Source organism: Octopus sinensis, linkage group LG7 (assembly GCF_006345805.1).
Source record: "Octopus sinensis linkage group LG7, ASM634580v1, whole genome shotgun sequence".
NCBI classification, from domain to species: Eukaryota; Metazoa; Mollusca; class Cephalopoda; order Octopoda; family Octopodidae; genus Octopus; species Octopus sinensis.
This window is the reverse complement of record NC_043003.1, coordinates 103,411,642-103,432,984: the sequence shown is the minus strand read 5'-3', so window position 1 is coordinate 103,432,984 and position 21,343 is coordinate 103,411,642. Positions and strand designations below refer to the sequence as shown.

Sequence of the window (21,343 nt, the reverse complement as noted above, 5' to 3'; positions counted from 1 at the left end):
AAACCTTTATGAAACTTTCCATTTCCTCGTCCTCAGGACTTTGTATTTGTGAAAATAGCCAAGGTTTCAGCTGCTCATTTCTCATTCCGGCAGTTCTTGTTTTCTTTGGTTTGTCTAACACTGGCTCGACTTTCGGCTTTTCGGAATTCATAGAGGAACCGTTCACTGAAGTTCTTAAATCTTTTCGTCTTGGATCCTTTCGAATAGTTTTCTCAGGAGTTTGATCCTTTTTATCATCTTCAGCCTTTCTGATGGTTTCGGCTAGTTTTGTGGGTTGAGAATCAATCTCAGAATGATTCTTTTGCTCTACTTTTCTCTGACCCTCTGTGATTTGTTGGAACCTTCCATACTCTTCAACCTCCTTGTTTTTCACAGAAATATCACTGATGTTTTCTTTCGAAGAATCCAGATGTTTGGTGGTATGGAAGAACTTTTCTTCTTTTGGTTCCGGAAGTTTTCGACTTACGCTGTTGTTTTCTTTCAAAGGTTCCACTGCTTTATTGGTTTCACTCTTCTTTTCTACGAGTGTTTCTGGAACGTTGGAGGTTTCTTTAATATTTTCATTAACCGTTTCCGAAAGTTTCGTGTCTTCACTGATCTTTTCTCTTGCTGTCTCCGAAAGTTTGAAGGTTTCATCGATTTTTTCTCTCAAAGGTTTCGCTAATTTGGAGGAATCGCAAATATCTTCTTTCCTTGGTTCTAAAATCTTGGACTTTTCACTGATTTGTTCTTTGGTTGTTTCAGAAAGCTTGGAAATACCAAAATTCTTCTCTTTACTTAGTTCAGGAAGTGTAGCAGTATTATCGACTTTCATTGGTTCCGGAAGTTTGGAGCGACCAAAGCTATTTTCTTTATGCGATTCCGGAAGTAAAGCAGTATCGTGGACTTTTGTTGATTCCGAATGTTTAGAACCATCAAAACTCTTTTCTTTACTCGGTTCCTTAGGTGTGACTGTATCGCAGACTTTCGTTGGTTCCCGATCTTTTGACACATTGGATATTTTTTCAGTCAATGGTTCTGAAGTGTCTGATGTCTTTTTCCGAGTCTTGGTCTCCTTTTGCTTTGATTTGCGACTTCTACCTTTATCAAGAAGAAGCATACTACCCCATTTTTCCATCACAGTCTCGACGTTATCGTCTTTATATTCTTCTTTGCTTTTGACGTATGGTGTTTGCGGTGGCAAGTGTTTCTCAGTAGCTATCGGTGGCAAGTGTTTATCCTCTACTGGTTTAGTCTCATCATAAATTTCCCCTTCAACCTCGATTTCGATGTTCAATAACGGTACTTTTTCACATTCTTTAATGAGACTATCAGAAGATGCAGGGACAGTATCATTTGTAGGAATATCCAGACTGTGTACTTGAGACTCCTCCTGTAAATTGTTAGTTTCTGGCAAGCTCTGTTCTTCATCTAATTCTCGTATGGGTGATAAGCCCGTCATCAGAATCCTACGAATCTCCATTTCCGTATGTTTTTTGGACCTTTTCGCATTTTCTAAATTGTTTGCGGTATCTTTGGCATTTGTTAAGTCGTTATCGAACTCTTCTTTGTCGGGAGGAGGCATAGAAAACACATCTGTCTCTTGATGGTACCTCGAAGATGTGTCTAATGTATATCCATAGATATTAGACACAGATTCAGCTTCAGATTTTGTTTCTGTCTTAAGTGAAGATATAGTGTCAGCTTTATTGTACTCTCTTGGAGAGTCACGTGACAAATCCTCATTATAACTGACGGAAGACGTTTCAGAATCCTTGTGTTTCTGAGATACAGTTACAGTGTCATTAAACTCTGTTTTTTTCTCTTGATATCTGCGTGTCTCATCTACACTGCCATCTACACAACTCTTATCTGTCTTGTCCCATTCATTCGTTATCTGTAGAATGTCTTCGTATGGCGGTTTACCGATTAAGTTCTCTGTTGGCACCCTATCACAAACATCCTTGTCTTTCTGATTTCGCCAGATTTCAAGTTCTTCTTCTTGGCGAATCCTCATTTGACGGAATCCTTGCAAAAGTTTTCTTGTGTTTGCAATTAGATTATCCACCTCATCATCTTCATCACAACCATCTGAATAAGTATCTGACACTTTATTTGTATCTTCGACGTTTCTTTCAGTACTAATGTAGTTTTCTGACGAATCCATGTTGTCAGACTCAAAGCTGTCCTTTTTAGAGTATTGATAGGACAACTCTTTTGAATCAAACTTTTTCAAATCATCATTAGTTTCTTCAGACGACATTATGGTCTTATAGTTACCAACATCATTTTCGAACGCAACCGGACTCGTTTTTCCTAAAATGTTATCTTGATGGGAAATTTCAAAAGTGTCGTTTGACATTTTATACTCATTCTGTGTTCCTAAATTTATCTCTCCACTAATGTCAGACAACAAATGTTCCGTCACAGAAACAGTTGATTCTTCTTCAGTTTTATCTGTAATGGTTTCTTCGCCCATATCTTCGGAAGTCCATCGCTTACCGTCACTAATTTTATTATAATCTATAGAATGCTTCAAATTATTCTCTGCTTCTTCACTTCGAATTTCTGTCTCAATAGCATCGTCATTCAATACGTATTTCTCCTCACAAACATCGTCTTCATTAAATGTATAATCCAGAGTAAATTCAACGTTGGTTTCAGAACCATCAAATAAATTGTCGTCTTGCACTTCGGATTTGTCGTCTGCATCTTCTGATAATTCTGACTGTTTATCATCGATGTAAAACACGACGTTTAATTCATTGTCATTTTCTTCTTCGCCAGCATTTTCTAATTCCGTAGATATGGTGAAGAAAAATTCTCCCGACTGTTCAGGTTCATCTTTAATATCAATATTCGAATCAGTAACAATATTTTCATTTGCATCCAGAAAAACATCCATATCATCATTTTCATCGTTCCCTGTGGAACTGATAGCCGGGAGAACAACAACAACATCATCGTTAAGATCTTTCTGACGAGATTCAAGGGCAATGGTTTCGCAAGAATCTTCAAAAATCATCCCATTTGAGCCATCTTTATCATGGCTTTCTTTATCAAATGAAATAGATGGATAGTTTTCTTCACTCGATATATCAATAGAACTGGGAAAGTCTTTAATTACTTCTGATGCTTCAGCAAGATTTGCCTTATTGGAAAACTTATCATCAAGTTTTTCATTTTCGGATACGAAAATGTCGATACTGGGGCCTGACTTTAAATCAACATTTTCGTTCAGGCTGGGTTTGCTATTCTGGACCGCGTTTTCTGATAGAATCTCATCAGGAATGTGTGAGGTGAATGGAACATCAGGTTTGCTTGTTACTTCCGTTTTTGTTACATCAGCCAAAATCTTTTTGGTTTTCAATGATTCTAAAACCGTAGATATAATGTTGTCGCTAAGTTTACGTTCTTGCAATGTTTGCTTAATATTATGAATAATATCTTGCAAAACATCCGTGTTATCGGAAGACGATTGTGGTTCAGTATTTGCGGCAAGTTTAGAAATTTCATCTTGTGATGTCACCATTTCACTGTTATCATCAATTTTACTAGTTTTTTCATATTTGCTGTCAATGTCAGTTTTGCTCTCTTCAGTATTTTGTTGGGTATTAATTTTCGACTTTGTCTTTGCACGTCGTGTCTTGTTACTTCGAGTATCTTTGGTGGAGCTAGTGCAGTCAAATGACTTGTCATCCAAAGTGACGGACTTAGGCTCTTTAGCTTTTTCGTTATCTAACTTCGACTCGTATTCATTATAGTTCACAGTTCTTTCCTTTGATAAAGCTTTTGCCGATGGAATCTCGGTGGTGCTCAGTATCTCGTCCATATTTCGGTCACCATCAAAGCTTTTGGTAAATTTCTTATTTTTACCTTTTGACTGAGACTGACGAACAACATTTTGATTTTCCTTCAAACCTTTAACGACTAATTCCTCAGTCGGAAGTGAATTACTTGATTTGTCGCCCGAACGTTCTACGATTTCTTCACTGTCATCATCCTCTTCAGCTTCATCCTCATCAGCATTATCTTCCTCTTCGTCAGCATCCCTGAACTGATCAAAGATGAATGCCTTATCGAGTGGAACTTTCGGAGATTCTTCATCCGTTTCTTCACTATCAGTGCCGACAATATTTTCTGGCAAACCAATATTAAAGCCCTCAAATTTGATATCATTCTTGGGTCCTTGGCACCTATTTTCAGCATTCTCATTATCCTTTATTTGGGCTAACTTGGCATTCTGAATATCATCATTAGCAACAGGCTCCTGACTGTCCTTTACCTGCGCTAACTCAGCATCCCGATTATCTTCGTTAGCAATATATTTTGTAGAAAAATCTACATCACTTAATGGCTGTTCTTTTGCCGATACATCCCCTTCTTTAGCAGTTATTTGTTGCTGTGATACATTTTTGCTGTTGATGTTAGTTTGACCTTCACTTTCATCCACCTTATCAGAGAGTGTTTGTTCTGTTTGGGAATTAGATTCGCAAGAGTCTTCTTGGACATCGTAGCTGGATTTTAACTTTTCATTACTTGTGTCGTCTGAGAAAATATTGATTTCATTTGCGCCCAGTTTAATATCTTCTTTCCCTTTTAACCCCAGATTATTATCTTCTTCCTGTTTTACTTCAAGTTTATTATCTTCTTGTTTTACTCCTACCTTATTACCTTCTTGTTTTACTCCTACCTTATTATCTTCTTGTTTTACTCCTACCTTATTATCTTCTTCCTGCTTTAATCCTACCTTATTATCTTCTTCCTGTTTTACTTCAAGTTTATTATTTTCTTCATGCAATATTTTTTGAGAGTCATCGACCTCGAGATCATCTTTAATAGTTCCAGCTGGTTTTTCTCTGGAAGTTTCCACCGAAGACTCATTATCAGATGTTTTGTCTGTATCACTATCTTCTACATCATCATATTGTCCAGATTCCTTTGGATCCAAAACTGTAGGTTGTCTCAAACCTTCCTGTTTTTCAAGACTTGAATCCTTCACAGAGTTTTGATCCCTGTTAAGATCTGAAGAACTTTCAAGAGCCTTTGAAAGCTTTTCTGAATTCTCCAGTTTCCGAGACTCTTTGGTTTCTACTTTAGAGACATCTTCGGTACTTTCAGTAACAGACAAAGGTTTTTGAATGCTTAATTCTTCGGAACTAGACTGACTTTTAACTTCAGAAATTTTATCGATAATTTTTTCTTCATCAGATTTCTGTAAACTAACACCAGGTTTACATTCGGTTTCTTCCAGAGCGTCTGGGATTTCTCGTTTCTGGTTTGATAATTCTTTCGAATCAATACTATCTTTACGATCGAGCTCAGACGAAACAGCCTTCAGTTCTTTAGAACTGTCTTCCGGTTCAATAATCTCTTTTGAAGATTTTAAGTCATCGGCATTCTTTTCTACAGTCGTCTGTTTGTCCCCACTCTCAGGTATATCAGCTGTTTTTTCTTTATCGATAACTTTCTCCTCGCCTCTATCGATCATTTCCACTTTACTCTTTTCATTTACGTCTTCCTTACCTTTATCGCTTACTTTTTCTTCGATTACATCGATTCCAACAGTTCCATCTGTTTGGTCAACCTTAACTTCAGCATTTTTGGTTTTGTCTCCTTGGTCTTCTGTTGTCATCGGACAAGGTTCGGCAGCATTTTTCGTTTCGGTTTCAACAGCAACATTTTCGTTTTTAGCGGACGAATCTTTACCTTTAGATAGTTTATTGTCTTTCTTTTCAACTGGTGCCGTCTTTTTGACACTGTCTTTAGCTGGTAACAGACCATATCTTCGTTTCATAGAATCAAAGTCAATTCCAGGTGCATTGGCAGCGCCAAATTTCTTCTGTAAATTTCCTAAATTGCCAAGTTTTTTCGGTGCCGGTTTACTGGTAAGACTGCTTCTCCTTTTGACAGGATCGACTTTTACTTCCTCTTGCAGAAAACTTCCACTTAACCTCCGTTTCATGGCGTCAACAGCACTCTCCTTCGGCTTCTTCCGTTCCTCCTCCAGCATCTCCGATATTCTCTTTAACCTCTCTTTAGTCTTCTCTTCGGCGGTTAATTCTTTTTTAACTTCCGGTTCTGGTTTCTTCTCTTCCACCACTGGGGCCTCATTTGTTTCTGTAGGACATATAGTGATGTCATAAGAATTCGGTTGATCACTATCAGCCACTTCATTGATTGTAAAAGTAAAACTGTTAGAGTTCTCATCATCACCTTCTGCTTTATTTGCGCTGCTATCGGCTGTTTTTACGTCACCGTCTGTAGTTGTTTCAGATTTTGTTCCAGAGCTATCGCTGACTGCAAATACGGTTTGATCTTCCGTAGCATCACTGTTGATTACAAACGTAAAACTACCTGATTCATCACATTCTACGTCATTAATACTTGTAGAAATAACGAATGTACAAGAGGTCTCCCCACTTTCCTCTGGATCTTTTGACTCTACCTCCGTCACACTATTGATCTTTGCCGCTGCAGTCTTTGGTAAAGGCACTGGGGGTTTTTTGGTTTTCTTTAAATTAATTTCAGTACCCATCTCTGAAGAAAGTTTATTCATTCGTGACTTCAAATCCATTTCTTCTTCATCATCTTCCGATTGTAATTTCGTTTTGTCTTTGGTAAATTTAGGTGGCGGTACCGGGGCTGATTTCTTCAGAGTTACTTGAGTTCCCATCTCGTTAGATAATTTATTTAGCCGACTTTTTAAATCCATTGATTGTTCGTCTGAATCGTCCGTATTATTGATGTTATCAGAAACTTGCTCCAACCCGTCAATACTTTCAGAGCCTTTGTCGCCTTCAATTAATTTATTTTCTTCCGCGTTAATTGAATTATCGCTCCTTTTTACCTTTGGTGCTGGACTTGGAGGGCTTTTCTTCCTCAAATTAATTTCAACTCCCATTTCTGCCGATAGCATACTCATTCTTCGTTTTAGATCCATTTGTGCATCATCAGCGTCTTCAGTGCCAGAACATATTGGTTCGATTTTATTGTCCTGTTCCTTTATCTCTATATTTTCAATTAACTTCTCTTCCTCATTATGAGCGTCACTTTCAGCTTCAGGTATTTCACCTGCCTTATCTTCTTTTGTTGCAAGTTTCGATGGTGGTGGCGGTGGAGTTTTCTTCTTAAAATTAAGTTTGAAACCCATTTCTGCTGGCAACATACTTAATCTGCTTTTGATATCTTTAATTTCTTCAGAATCATTATTTTCAGATTCCTCATCGCAAGAATTAATTTCTTCGGTGCTATTTGGTTCACCACTAAGTTTAGATTTTGGCGGTAACTTTGGAGGTTTCTTTTTGAAATTTAGTTTCTCACCCATTTCTGGTGGCAACATGTTAAATCTGCTCGAAAGATCTCTGAACTGTTCCTCTATAGATTCGTCAGTTTCAGGTGATTCTTTTACCGTTTCAGCCGCTTTAACACCACTTCTTGGTAAAGGAACTGGTTTTTTACTTTTACTTTCTACTGAAGTTTGTCCATCTTCCGTATAATCATTCATTGATTCCGCGTCTATTAAATCTTCGATTTCTTCAGATGATTCTGATTCCTTGTTAGAATCCTTTGCTTCTGACTTGGAAGTTGTTCTTGGTAGTGGAACTGGTGGCTTTCTTTTAATTTTAGATTCAAGATTCTCTTCTGGTGTTACAATATCTGAGGACCCAGAAGATGTCACAATAAATTCTGCGTCAACATCAGTGTCCACTGACTGAGCCCTTGCATCTTCTTCATTTTTGAGAATATCTGATTCCGGCAACAAGTCACCGGACAAATCTTCATCTGTAACGACTGTAATTTCGACCGTGTTTTCGATGCAGCCATCTTCTAAGTTATCAATCTTAGAAATAACTGGCGACAATTCGAGCTCTGTTTCCCCCTCTTCAGTGGTTATAAATTCTTTTGACTCTTCATGAGATGTGTCTTTCTGGTCTTCCTCATTGAAGACTTTTTCGTCGCTATCTTCAAGATTTCTCTCCTCTGATGTTTGTTGAGGAGAAAACGGAGGCAGTTCTTCTAAATCTGCAGCAATAATTCCTGAACTTTCTGCAGAATCTGGTTCACTTATTTCACTGTTTGATTCTTCTACCGATTTTGAAGATTCTGAGCTACTTTCTTGATCTGTTGTGTCTTCGCTGCTGGCATGATCTCCGTCTTCCGACACCTGTATTATTTCATCACAAGGAATAATTCTATCTTTCCCTTCAGAACTAACAATATCCTCGCTGTGTTTCATTTCACCGGTTTCCTCTTTTGAAGATTCGATCTCAATGTCTTTATTTGCTTTGTTTATATCTTCTTTCTTATCTTCCATAGACGTTGGCTGAAGTGATATTTGTTCTTCTAAATATGTATCAGTTTTATCACTTCCGTCGTTCTTGTCAAAATATTCAACTTCAGAGTCTTTGGAATCCTTATTTTCTGGTGTATCCCGTTCATTGATTCCTTTCGCGACTTCTACAGAAATATTATCCTCATCGTGACACACACTATCCTTTTTGCCATCCAATTGCTGCCTGTTGTCACTGGCTTCACTTGTGATTATACATTCTTTATTCTTGTCACATGTTTCAAGTTCTTCACTCGAAGAAAAGCCAAACATTCTCTTTAGAGCATCAACAGCATAAAGAACACCACTTTTGGTGGGTGTGGCTTGAGTTTTCTCCTCTTCTTCGTTACTTTCAATCGTCGTATGAGGTATACCTTTTTCGACTAAATCAGACGACACGTTGTTTGCTTGTGTCGATGCAACAACTTCATCTTTAGTGTCATCAGTCGTTGAAATACTGGGAGAAATTTCTTTCGATTCATCAACAATAGGTTGTACTAATATTTCGTCATTGTTTAGTTTTGCGTTTTCACAAACTGCACTCTGCAACTGTTCTTCAGATCTACTCTCAGCAGGGACGGTCATTTCAGCTTCACTATCTGAAGCTAACAAAACAATTTCTCTGTTGTTTTCGACTTTATCAGGAAAACTAATTTCCTTAACATCATCCTCCATGTTTGTAGAGATCTTATGTTCTGTTGGTTTTTCATAGCTTATTTTCTCATTTCCGCTCGAAGCACTAGTATCTGCTAACGACATATCTTCACAGCTTTCACGCTGAGGAGGTACATATTTGTTTTGTCCAGTGTTCAAGATATTTGTTGAATCTGAGGTATCAATAGTCTCTTCAATTTCATTGGATTGAAGATCTGTTCCATCGATTTTTGCTACTGTTGTTGTGACTGTTGTTTTTGTTGCTGCTGTTGTTGTTGCTGTTGTAGCTCTTACTTCTTTACTGATGCTTGTGATATCGTTATCTTTAGCCTCTTCCTGCTTCGCTAGAGCTATATCAGTAATATCTGAACCACTACTGTCTTGTTTACTGTTACGCTGTGATAACATAGTTTCTCTATCGTCTATATTGTTGTTGTTAGTACTTTGTTCCTTGAAGCCGTCATTTTCCGAAGTAGATGACGCCACAGAAATATCCGGTAACGAACTACTTGCTGTTTCCGTTACTTGTTTTGCTATGTCTATATCTTTAGTGACATCAACAGCAGCAGCAGCAATACTCTCTTGAATGTTGCTCAGAGTGCCATCTTTATCTGAACAGGGACTTTTCAATTCCTTCAGTGACTCAGTTGAAGAAGGAGGTGTCACCGATTCTAAATCCTGCGCTTTAACTGAACTCTCGTTAGGCTTGAGATTATCGTTCTGTTCACGCAATTCAGCAGGGAGTTCGTTTGCACTTTCCCGTGGTGATATGTCCACACTGTCGTAAAACTCCTCCTCTTCCTCCTCCTCATTACGATCCTTAAGTGACAACTGCTGTTGATCATGCTTCTCTCTCTTATCCATAGTTATCTCCTCCTTGTTATTTCTCTCTTTATTCCCCATAACTTCTGATTCCTTTTCCAAATTTACAAGTTCATTTCCACTCATTTTCTCCCGTTCCCTGTCTACTTTACCTTCACCTTCTCCCTCAGCCTCATCTTCAATCTTCATTTCTTTCATTATCTTCGCCTGTTTCTCCTTTACGTCAGCGACCGATGATATCCTTTCCATTTTGTCTCCTAGCTCTATTTTCTTCTCGTCACGAACGATTAACACTTCTTCGGTTTTTTCTTCATTTCTTAGTTCTTCCTTCTTTTCTTCAAAGACCTGTTTTTCTTCGTACTTTTCTTCTTTTTCATTTTTCTCCCTCTTTCTTTCAACCGCAGAAATCTCTTTACTTTCTCTTTCTTTCATTTTATTTTCTTCATTTCCTTCGATGACTTCAACTTTCTTCAATTCTTTACCTTTATCGACCAAAACGTCTTTAGATTTTTCTTCTATTTTACCTTTCTCTCTCTTTCTTTCTGCTACTGACAGTACCTCAGCTTTCTCTTCTTTCCTTTCCTTTCCCTCCTTTCCATCCACGACCAGTACTTCTTCAGTTTGTTTTTCCTGAAAGTCCTTCTCATTCGTTCTCTCAAAGATCGATGCCATTTTCCACAATTCCCCTTCCTTAATTGTCTTCTCTTTGTTTTCGACAAAAGCAGGAGTTTCTTCTGTTTTTCTAGATTCTTCCATCTTCACGACCGACATCTTTTCTATTTTTTCTTCCCTATTTTCCAGATTTATTCCATCTATATTTTCTACTCCTTCATTCTTTCTTTCTTCTACAATGTCAGTTGTTCTGATTTCTGTCTCTTCAATCTTCGCTTCTTCATTTTCCTTCCTATTTTCCTCTATTATTTCTGCCTCAACTTTTCCTTCTTTTTTCATTTTTTCCCGCAACTTTCTCTCTATCTTTTCTTGCTTTTCCTTCTCTTTTTTCATTAGCTTTTCTCTTTTCTCCATTTCTTTCTTCTCTTTCTTTTCCTGTTTTTCTTTTTCTTTCATTTCTTTCTTTTCTCGTTTCTCTTTTTCTTTCATTTCTTTCTTTTCTCTTTTTGCTTTTTCTTCTTTTTCTTTTTTCTCTTTTTTTCCTTCAATTATTGCCGCTTTACTTAGTTCTTTATCAGCTCCGACAATTTCTACACTCAATTTGGCATCGTTATCTTTATTCGTTTTTAATTCTTTATCATCAATCTCATTAAAAGCGCCATCTTTGTCACATGTCGATTTTTCCTTCACAACTGCCTGACAACTTGTTGTTTCCAGTGATTCATTGCTATCTTCATTTATCAATTTCTCCTTATATTTAGATGTTTCAATATCTGAACTAATTTGATCTTTTAACGTTTCCTTATCTTTTTCAGATTCATTAAAATCATTCACATTTGTCGGTGATAGGTAGCTTGAATTGTTTGAAGTTTTATCTGTAGTGATTTTCGAATCAACCCCTCGTTGTTCACTTTCAAGGCAAAGAGACATGCTTTTGTCATTAACTTTACCAGTAAGTTCTTTAGAATCTTTTACGCTCTGTTCTTCTAATTCGTTTGATGTCCGCTGTGACTGTTGTGACTCTACGGGCGAGTAATTTTTCTCAGATTTTTCTTCAGATCTTACTTGGCTTTTGTCACCAGTGAAACTCTTGGAGTCATCTTCTCGACTGGCAACTGAAGAAGATTGAGAGTCCAGTTTCTGTTGACTTTTTATAGATTCCAGTAGAGTTTCAGTAATCTTTTGACAGAGCACGTGTTCAGGTTCTAGTGAAGCGTTTGCAAGAACTTCTTTGACAATGTCTACATGTTCGGTTGAATCATGGATCGGATCTTCAGAGATCGTATTCTCAAGTTTCACAAAGCTTATGATTTCGTCTATTGATGCAACATCAAACATTTCAATCGGAATACCCTCTACTCTAGAATGTTCAACGACGGTGATCTCTATGATGTTTTCTTCGTGGTCTATGTTCTCCAAGTCCACCAAATCTGTACAATATTCTACTTTATTGTCACCTGAGCAGCTCAGACAATCAATCAAATAACTTGGCGAGTCTTTGAAATGAGCTCTCGTCACCGCCGTAACAAGTTTACTGACTTCTTCATATTGTAGAGGCTCTGTAGATTCTGTGGAATAAAGTTCTTGTGGAGATTTTAATGGTTCCTCAGAATCTTTGGTCTCATCGGAAATATTTCTTTTCTCCTCACATACTGTATCTGCTTGTTCTATTGATACACTAAGCTCCATACCACCGCCAACATGTATAACCTCATAATCTGTAATTTCTGTTAATTTTGCTAATCTCTCGTTTTGGTCGGTTATTGATTCCTTTGGTGTTTCTAAGGTGTTTGCTTCCAGAACGCATACAGAATCTTGGAGGACTTCTGGTTCATTGTTTACATCAGTAAACATTTCAGTTGAATATTTACAACAAACATCATCGGGACAAATCGAGATCTCCTTAAACTCGTTCTCTAGAACCTCTGTTGGCGTCGTCCGAATATCTTCCAGTTGGTCACTCAAAGATGTCGTCAAGTCCTCTATTGGATCGTTGCAATGTAAGTTTACAGGATCGGTAAGACTTTCGCCAACATTCATTTGTACAACTTCATGAGATTCGATGGAGACATCAGCTACGTTATCATAGACAATTTCCATCGACATTTCCGTGTTTTCTACATTCTGAGAATTTAGAACCTCCAGCGGTTCTGTTATACCCTCCACCGCGTATTTACAAAGATCTTCAATAATTCGAGCTTCCTTCTTCACAATTCGAACTTCAGATTCCGAATCCACCTTTTTTTGTTCAACTTTCAGCTTGTCAATATCTGCTTCTGCACAACTTTCTCCCTCTCTATTCGAGAAACCCCTGCCATTCTGTTCATTTCCATCTAATTCAACATCTTTCACCACTGCCTCCTTTGAGGTTTTAACTTCCGTATATTCGGCCGATTTTGATGAAGAGATGAAATTGGCTTCTTCCTTTTCTGACAAGCTGTTTTCTTTGAACTCTTTACTTATTGACTCTTCGTCTTTGACAGAGTCTATTTTAACAGCATCTTTTCCTGCATCTCTTACTTCAGCGACAGTCCCGTTTGACATAGTCTCATACACTCTTACCTGATCAAGTTCTTTCTCACTAGCATCAACAGTACTTTGCTTAATCTTTTGGCAAGATGTATTTTCGAAATTTTCATTTTGCATTTTCGAAATCCCCCAGTTTTCTTTCAAATTGGTATCGGTTCCCAGTTTCGTTTCTTTGGTGATATCTTTGGCATAATTCTGATCTTTGACGTTCAAATTTTCGATTTCTAGTTCCTTCTCTTTTTTTTCGTTCCCTGTGTCGTTTGTTTGGTCGTGTGTTTGTTTAAAATTTGATTCACCTAATCCCTCACGCATTTCCCCCTTTATTTGACTTCCAGAATGTGGCAAATTGAACTGTTTGTCTTCTTTGCTTTCGTTATGAATCGACCCGAATTTACTGGAAAGATATGACGCTTTCTGGATTTCTGATATTTTTACACCAGCCGTCATATTTCTACTCCTCGACTTTTTAGACTCTTCAGTTTTAAAGGGTGTGGTTCCTTTCTCTTTTTTGACGGATGTCGTCACCTCGTTGTCGGCCTGATGTCTTTCGAAGAATTTTAACCCATCAATTGCCTCCGTTTCTTTATTCGAACTTTCGGCAAGGATAATATCTGATGGAGCGTTATTTGATTCCTCAGTGCAAATAGCCTCTCCATTCTTCTCTTTTGTTAATAAAGAGTCTTCTGACTTTACTTTACTCCTAGTTTCACTGATTACTGCAGAACTGCTTTCGATATTTTTGCTAGTTTTCGTCTTTGACTTGTGTTTAGGTTTCTTCTCCTTGTAGTTGCTTTTCGTATCCAAAACACGTTCATTATCTTTTGTATCTTCTGGATGTTTGCTGATGTCAGGTTTCAAGTCAAACGAAACCCTTTTTTTCACATTAACAGCTGCAGACCTAGAAAGCTTTGTCTTATCAACACTAGCAGACGATGATGAATCATCTGATGATGATGTGATGTCACATTTAATCTTATCTCGCCCTTTAATCACCATAATTTTGCTTTCCTTTTCATTCAGTACAGTAGAATCATCTTTTATGCTATTCTTATTCATAATTTGCTCATTGTTTACAGACGGAGAAATCTGGCCTGTTATCTTTTTAACATCATCCTTAACCGGAAGTGGCTTAATCTTTCTATCGCAAATTCCTTCGAAACTTCTGCTATCGCTAGATTGCTCTTTTAAAGAATTATCTGATGTTATGTTATTCTTATAATCTCTTTCGTTGTCCGAATCTACTTTACGGTTAACTTTACTCGTAGAATTGGCCAAACTGTTGGAACCGTCACTTTCAGAAGATTCTACCGCACTTCTTTTAGGTCTTTCAGACGATGTCTTACCTGGAATATCAGCACCACTGGATTTAGCAGAGTTATCCTCGCTACTAAAGATTTCATTATTTCGTGATGTTTTATTTATATTATTTTTCTTCTTATTTCTTTTCTGTTCTGATTTGCGATTCTGTTTCGGCGGCCGGGATTTTTCTTCCTTTTTCCCATCTTTGTCAACTTTTACTTTATTTTGTTCCGAAACTATATGATCAGAATCTTCCAGTTTATCTGTCTTGTTGCTCGCATCTGCTTCCTTCATTTGGTCTGCCAAAAGATCGATATCAACATGTTTTGAACTTTTACTGTATTTCCTGATTACTTTTGGCTTGTTTGGCTCCGTGTATTTGTTTTCTTTCTCCTCTTTGCATTCAATACTTTCACTTTTGCTCCGGGAAATCTCAATGGCTTTAATATTTTCGCTGCTTTTGCTATTTTTGGCATCATTCGTTTTAGCTAAAATTCCATCGCTGCTGTTTTGATTGGAAGCTCTGAGATCATACTCACTTGACTTACGTTTACTGTCAACGAATTCAGAAACAATTTGTTCAATATTTACGTCGTCTGGTTTCTGTTTTGGACCAAATTCAGTGAAAACTTCCTTAGACGTAACGCCAACATCGTCTGAAACTGTAGATCTTGCCTGAAGTGTTTCAGATCTATGATGTTTTAAATCACTCATGTTATTTAAATTCTCTTCGGTTGAAGTTGGGCTTAAATTCACTTTACGTTTATCAGCTGCATCAATTTTGGTTTGGAGTTTGGATTCCTTATCAGTTTTGTGAGCAGTATCAAGGGTCTCTTCGGAATCCTTGAATTGTTTCTCGCTTAAATCTCTGTTCACAATTTCAATATTGGTTTCATGATCGATTTCAACTTGATTATCAAGACTCTCATTCTTAGCAGCAATATCTGAATCGCTGGGAGCACGTTCGGACCAGCTTGTCCTGTCTTCCTTATTTGGAACATCTACACTATTTTCATTATCTATGATTCTTATGATGTCAATCTTAGAATCATCACTGGATTTATTCTCAGAAACAAGGTTGAGCTTGAAATCTGAACTGGTGTCACCATCTTTAATTTGATCTTCCTCATTCAATACACGGCTATGTTCAAAACTGAATTCTCGGTCGCATTCTGTTTCACTGTTGGCCTCACTACTAGGGATGCTGTTGACGTCAGGGCTACTGGATTCTCCACTGAGTTCTGCACAACTGGAGTCACTGCTGAGTTCTGGACTGCACTCACTGCTCAGTTCTGGACTGCACTCGCTGCTCAGTTCGGGACTAGACTCAACGCTGTGTTCAGCACTTGTATCATTACTTGTTGGCTCACTTAAGACAGTGAGATGTTCGTTTTTATCTATTATACTGGCCTGAGCACTAGATTCAGAGCTGGATTCAGTTCTCACTTCAGAGCTGTACTCACTGCTGATTTCAGGACTGGACTCACTGCTGGACTCAGGGCTAGATTCACTGCTATGTTTAGGGCTAACCTTTTTGCTGTGTTTGTTGTCAACTCCACTATCAATCTTCGAGTGATCACGAAACTCTTTTTCCTTTGGCATATCAGCTTTACTGCTGGTATGTCTATGGGGTTCATTGTCGAATTTATCTTTCGACTCATACGACAAACTATGTTTTGCATTAAAACTTTTTTCTGCTGGTTCCCCTTCCATCTTTCTATGTAAGCTACTGGTCACAGACGTAGCGGCATCTTTACTGGTATTTTGATCCAAGTTGACAGCACTTGGAAGATTCAGCTTTTCACTAAGAAGTCGTAGAATCTCTTCCATGCTAACATAACCCAAATGTTTGCCACTCGCATCGAAAATTTGAGTCATTTCACTCACAGATTTAGCGGGTTTTTCTTTCTGAATTGGTTCCCTATTTTCAGTAGCTCCAATACCAAGATTTGCATCATTTTTATCTTCAGGCCTATCGAATTTTTGTGCAATATTTTCGCGTCTAGTAGATTTTGTTTTCTCAGGATGAGGAAGCTGGCTTTTGGCTATTTCCTTTTGTGCACTACCATCTGTATGTGCTGTGTGAGAATCAGTCTTCTCTTTAGGAGATTTCTTCCAAGACTTTTCGCTTTTTTCCCTTTTAGGATGCTTTGAAGAATATATGTTTTTAGTGTCATTTGCAGTCGATTCCAAATCTGATTTCCTGACTGTTGACGATAAGTCGGTTTCAGAATCAACTTTGATTTTGGATTTATCGTTATTGATCCTTCTGGATTGATTTTCATCTGATTTAATAATATTTTTGCTCTTATTTTCCTCAATGTCATCTTTCCTGACATTTTCTATCGATTGATCCCCAGGGCTTTGCTCACCATCAATTTCCCGACCAACATATTGGTTCTCAGTTTTGATGTTATCACTTCTCAGAGTGGGAACATCATTTATTCTGGCCGCTTCTTCAACTTCTTTCTTTGGAATGTTCTCGCTGTTAGATCTTGAAATATGTTTGATGGATTCTTCGGTTTGTCTGATTCCTCTGTATTTAGCGTTGGCAATATCGTCTGCACCGCTAAAAATCCTAAGAGAATCATTATTGTCATTCAGTGGCTTAACACCAAATCCATGTTTATCTCTTTCTGGAGGCGGTTCTTCAGCACTATCTCTCCCATGTTTACTCACACAAACTCCCTTCTCCTCCCTAGTTGAGATTTGTGTCTTTTCTTCTATTTTCATAGGCTGTTTTCCAACTTTGGTAATTTCTTTCTGGAATAATTCCAATGACTTGCTAATATTACTAGAAGGAACAGTTTTTCTTGCTGCTGATATCGAAGGGGAGGTTGACAAAACAGTCTTTCTGCTTGAACTACTGATTTCATTGAATTTACTTAATTCTTCAACAGCTTTCGATTGGTTTGCTGTTCTCTGTATTTGATTTACTCTATTTGGTAAATCTAGTGTTGGCCTTTCGCCAGAACTGCTTTCGTCGATACTCTTCGATTTTTGCACAATAATATCGGATCTTCTTTTTATTTCTTCGACATCATCGGTTTTTGTGAGAACTTGGCTGTAATCTGTTCTCTTGATCCATTCGGCACCATTGTCTGTTATGTAAGGAGTCTTAAAAGCTTGAGTCGCTGGAGCAGATGAGTTTGCTACATTATGTAATCGATGTGGTGAAACATTGCTTTTGCTTATTTCAGAACGACTCGAAATGTTGTCTTCCGATCGGCGATGGATTCTGTCCTGACTTAAATGCTCAAAAGAGGTTTTAATTTGTGTAGTTGAAGAATAACCAAAGGCGGCTTTATTTTCTCCACTACTGTCTTCTTTTATTTGTCCAAGGGTGTCTGGAGCGAGTTCTACGCTATCATAGAACTCCAAATCTGTGTTATCTCCATCAGAACTTGTTGGTGCCTTATCTGTCGGTTCTTCGATATCAAAGAACTCATTGTCATCGTCGTCGTCATCATCATCATCGTAATTGGTTTCAGTACGATATTGAAACACAGTTCTTGTTTTATCCTCTTTAATGCTAAGATCCTCTCCATTTGTTTTCCCACTCGTTTCTTTAGTGTGCCAAGATATTTTCTCTTCGTTTTTGGTTTCATTTCGGACTTGGGTAACTTGTGACAGAATGACGCTTTCGTTACCGAGGTTTATCTTCTCTTTACTGATCTGGCTTTCAACACGAATGGCAGCTGCTTCTGGAACAGGACGTTGGTGCATAGAAACAGATTTCGGGGAAGCAGTTCTTTCGTTGCGTAAGAGATTGGATCCCAACTGGTGACTTTCTGAGTTCGAATGTTTGTTAAATTCACGCTTAGACGTTGTCAACTTTACAGAGTTTTCAGTACCAGACTGTTTTGCCGAAGGATAGACTTGGTTATTGTTCCTTGCAGGGGCGAGATCTTGTGTTCTAGGGTCTTTCCTTTCTAAGAAGTTTGCAATCGTTTTATGCTGTTGAGAATCCTTAATTTTGTCCGGTTCCGTATACGACGGAATGTTATCGTTCAAATGGTCGGTCTTCAGATCTTCGATGTTTGAAAAACTGGAGTCGGACAACTGTCCTAATGGTGACATGCCAACTATACTGCTTGCTACTACAACAACCGACCTGTTCTTGCTGGCTTTTGGTCCAGACAAGATTGGAAGAAACATTCTACCGTGTTTCTCTTCCAAAGATTTCCGTTCTTGTGAAGTTTTGTAGGATGTATCCTCCCCATCTGTGTTGCCTTTACTATTTTTGGTTGTGGATTTGAGCTGAGAAGATGAACTTTTATTAGATCTGCCGGGAAAGGAGAAACCAAACAACCCACGGCTGACTTTACTGGTATTCTTTGATTTAGAAGCAGAAACGTCTTCCGAAGTGGAAGCTGTTTGATCAAGATGTGTTTTTTGCGACGATGTTGAGAATTCTTGACTCTTCTTAGAATGCAAATTAATTCCCATAAATGGTAATGATGTTCTGTTTGTCGCCTTCGAGTCTTTATTAATTTTCTCTGATGTTAAGCTGCGTCTCATGCTATTATCTTCACAAACAAGTGTATCTGTGTTTAACAAAACAGTACGGTCTTCCACAGAAGCTGTTTGATCAATATGTGTTTTCTGCGAGGATACTGAGAATTCTTGGCTCTTCTTAGAATGCAAATTAATTCCCATAAATGGTAATGATGTTCTGTTGGTCACCTTCGAGTCTTTATTAATTTTCTCCGATGTTAAGCTGCGTCTCATATTACTATCTTCATGTATATTCGTGTTTGCCGAAGCTGTGCGATCTTGCACGTTTCTGTCCACGATATCAGTTGAACTTCCGGGAGACATGCCTAGTTGATGCGAATATGTCTTCCGTTGATTTTGAGCAGACACCGAAGTAACATCTCCATCAGGTTTATCATAAGGAGTAGCATTAGCAAAGTGGCCTAAAGTACTTTTCTTATCTTGGAAACCCATACTTCTCACCCTACGCATACCGGCTTTATGTCTATCGTTTCCATAATTTGACAACGTTGATGACGATACCATACTGAGTCGATCTTCATTGGGGCCAGTTTGTGACAGAGTCGCGTTGCTTCCGTAATTGTTTCGACTGACGCTGGACGTGTAAGAAAAATTGCTCACGCTGTCGCGATCAAATTCGGAATCGGTGCTACAGTATGTTCTGTTGCTTTCTTCATCAGTTTGTCGGATATCGTCTACACCGCTGTCTCTGTCTCGTTTTTCATGTTTGTGAAAAAGGGAATAGAGACCCTTTTTGATTCTTTTACCTAAACTTTTGATGTTTTTCTTCTTCTTTTTCTGTTCGTCTGTATTGGAATCGCCAGCATTTTGCGAGGATGCCGTACTAAGCACAGAACTTTCCATATCATCAATATGACCACTATCCGCAGCCGACCAAGAACCCTCGTCGCTACTGAGTGCATAGTCATGCATACTGGCACGACTGTTACTATTGGAACGAGGCGATCGAACAGCGAAAGGAGATCTTCGGTAATCTGTGTTTATAATTGTTCTTTCAAAGGTATTTCGACCATCACCATACACAGGAAAACTAGTTTCTTTAACCAAACTCTTGATTGTTTTCATGTCTGAATGTGATCGGGGCAATGAGCTATGGTGTTCCGGATATGTATCAGTTTCTGTGACTTTGCGCCGCGGTAGCGTACCAAATATAGTCCCCCTTTGTTCGCTAGGTTTAACTTCTTCGAGAAATCGTGATGTTCTGTTTCCAAATATACCACTCCTTATTTTCTGTCTATAACTAGTCGGAGACTGGGTAGATGGCATTTTACTCTCATCTATTTTATCCCTCCTAGTTCGTGGGAAGGTGCCAATAAACGGTAACCTTATCACATCATCTCTGGTATTCTCCATGCTAGCTGTTCGACCGACCTCAATGCGGCTAGGAGCCGCCCTACTTTCTCCCCTATCCATATTTTACCTTTAAGATTTTCTGCCGTCACCTGTTTCTTGTGCCTTAAAGGGACGACCCGAACGTCATTGTTCGTTGACTGGAGAAAGAAAAAAATATGAACATAAATTCAATGACCTTTGGAAGTGATGGGGGAAGAGAAAAAGTTAAATTTCATTTTGTTCGCTATTAAGTTTATTAATGTTGTTATTTTACTAAATATGTGTGGTTAATATTTGTGAAATGTGTATTTGAGTGTTTCTTCATTTGTACATTTTAAAAACATTTTGGTGTTGCTTCTGTATAATTAATTAGTTTTATTTTGATGCTGTTTGTTGTCTAAATATTTCTTTTTTTTTATGTTGTTTTGTTATAAGCTAGTCTATTTTTTTTATGTGAGGGTTGAAGCCTAAATTTCTGAGTGTTCCTGTTGGAATACTTGGTTGAAAACTAGGAACTACTTAAATAAGAAAAAATAGATTGTACTTGCAGTTCTGTTGATCATATTCTACAATTCGTTTACCGTTTTTCAGTCACTGGACCCTAGCCATTCTGGGACGCCGCTTTCAAATACAGAAGCGATTATATCCATCCCAGTATTCGACTGGGGTACTTAACCGACCTCGGAATAAATTGAAGAAGTCGATTCGATCAAGATTTTAAATTCAAAACGGAAAGGGACCTAACCAAATACCTGCTCGTTAAGTCATTGCTCGACGAACGACCCCTAGTGATAACTTAGACAGGCACACACCACTGTTGTCAGTTTTGGGACAGTTCTCAGCAGGTGTTGCACAGATTGCTTGCCCATCAATTGCTTTACAAGAGTTGCTTTGTAAAAAGAAATCCCGGACGCATGTAATGGGGAAACTGTCTTTATATCTTCCCATGTTTTGGCAGAACCAAATTACTTTGCAACCATCACTTGCAAGCGAGTGAGACCCTGGTGGCATGTATCATGCTTTAGTTAATTGCTTTAGGTACTCGATAAGTCGCCAGCAGACATAGACCCCCACCCGCTCTCGGATATCTTCTCTTGACCCAGTGGAATATCGAGGATGTGACAGCGGAGTATCAAGTTGCACCATCAATCCTCTGGAACTCATTTTCAGCTGAGGAAGCTGGGACAACGGCGAATGAAGTACCTTGCTCAAAAACACAACATACTGTCCAGGTCAGGAATCGAAACCACAACCTTGCTATCATGC

At 38.3% G+C, this 21,343-nt stretch overlaps 1 protein-coding gene across 3 annotated transcripts in view; it reads right to left on the bottom strand.

Moving 5' to 3' along the window:
- Nucleotides 1-21,343, bottom strand: part of LOC115214500 (titin homolog) — a 148,163-nt gene that overhangs the window by 117,851 nt on the left and 8,969 nt on the right. For all 3 annotated transcript variants that reach the window (XM_036505030.1, XM_036505031.1, XM_036505032.1), the window contains exon 2: nucleotides 1-20,235. This exon is cut by the window's left edge and continues 332 nt beyond it. In XM_036505030.1, coding sequence (XP_036360923.1) covers nucleotides 1-20,158 — 20,158 coding nt within the window. In that variant the 5' untranslated portion in view covers nucleotides 20,159-20,235. The remainder of the gene's footprint in view (nucleotides 20,236-21,343) is intronic.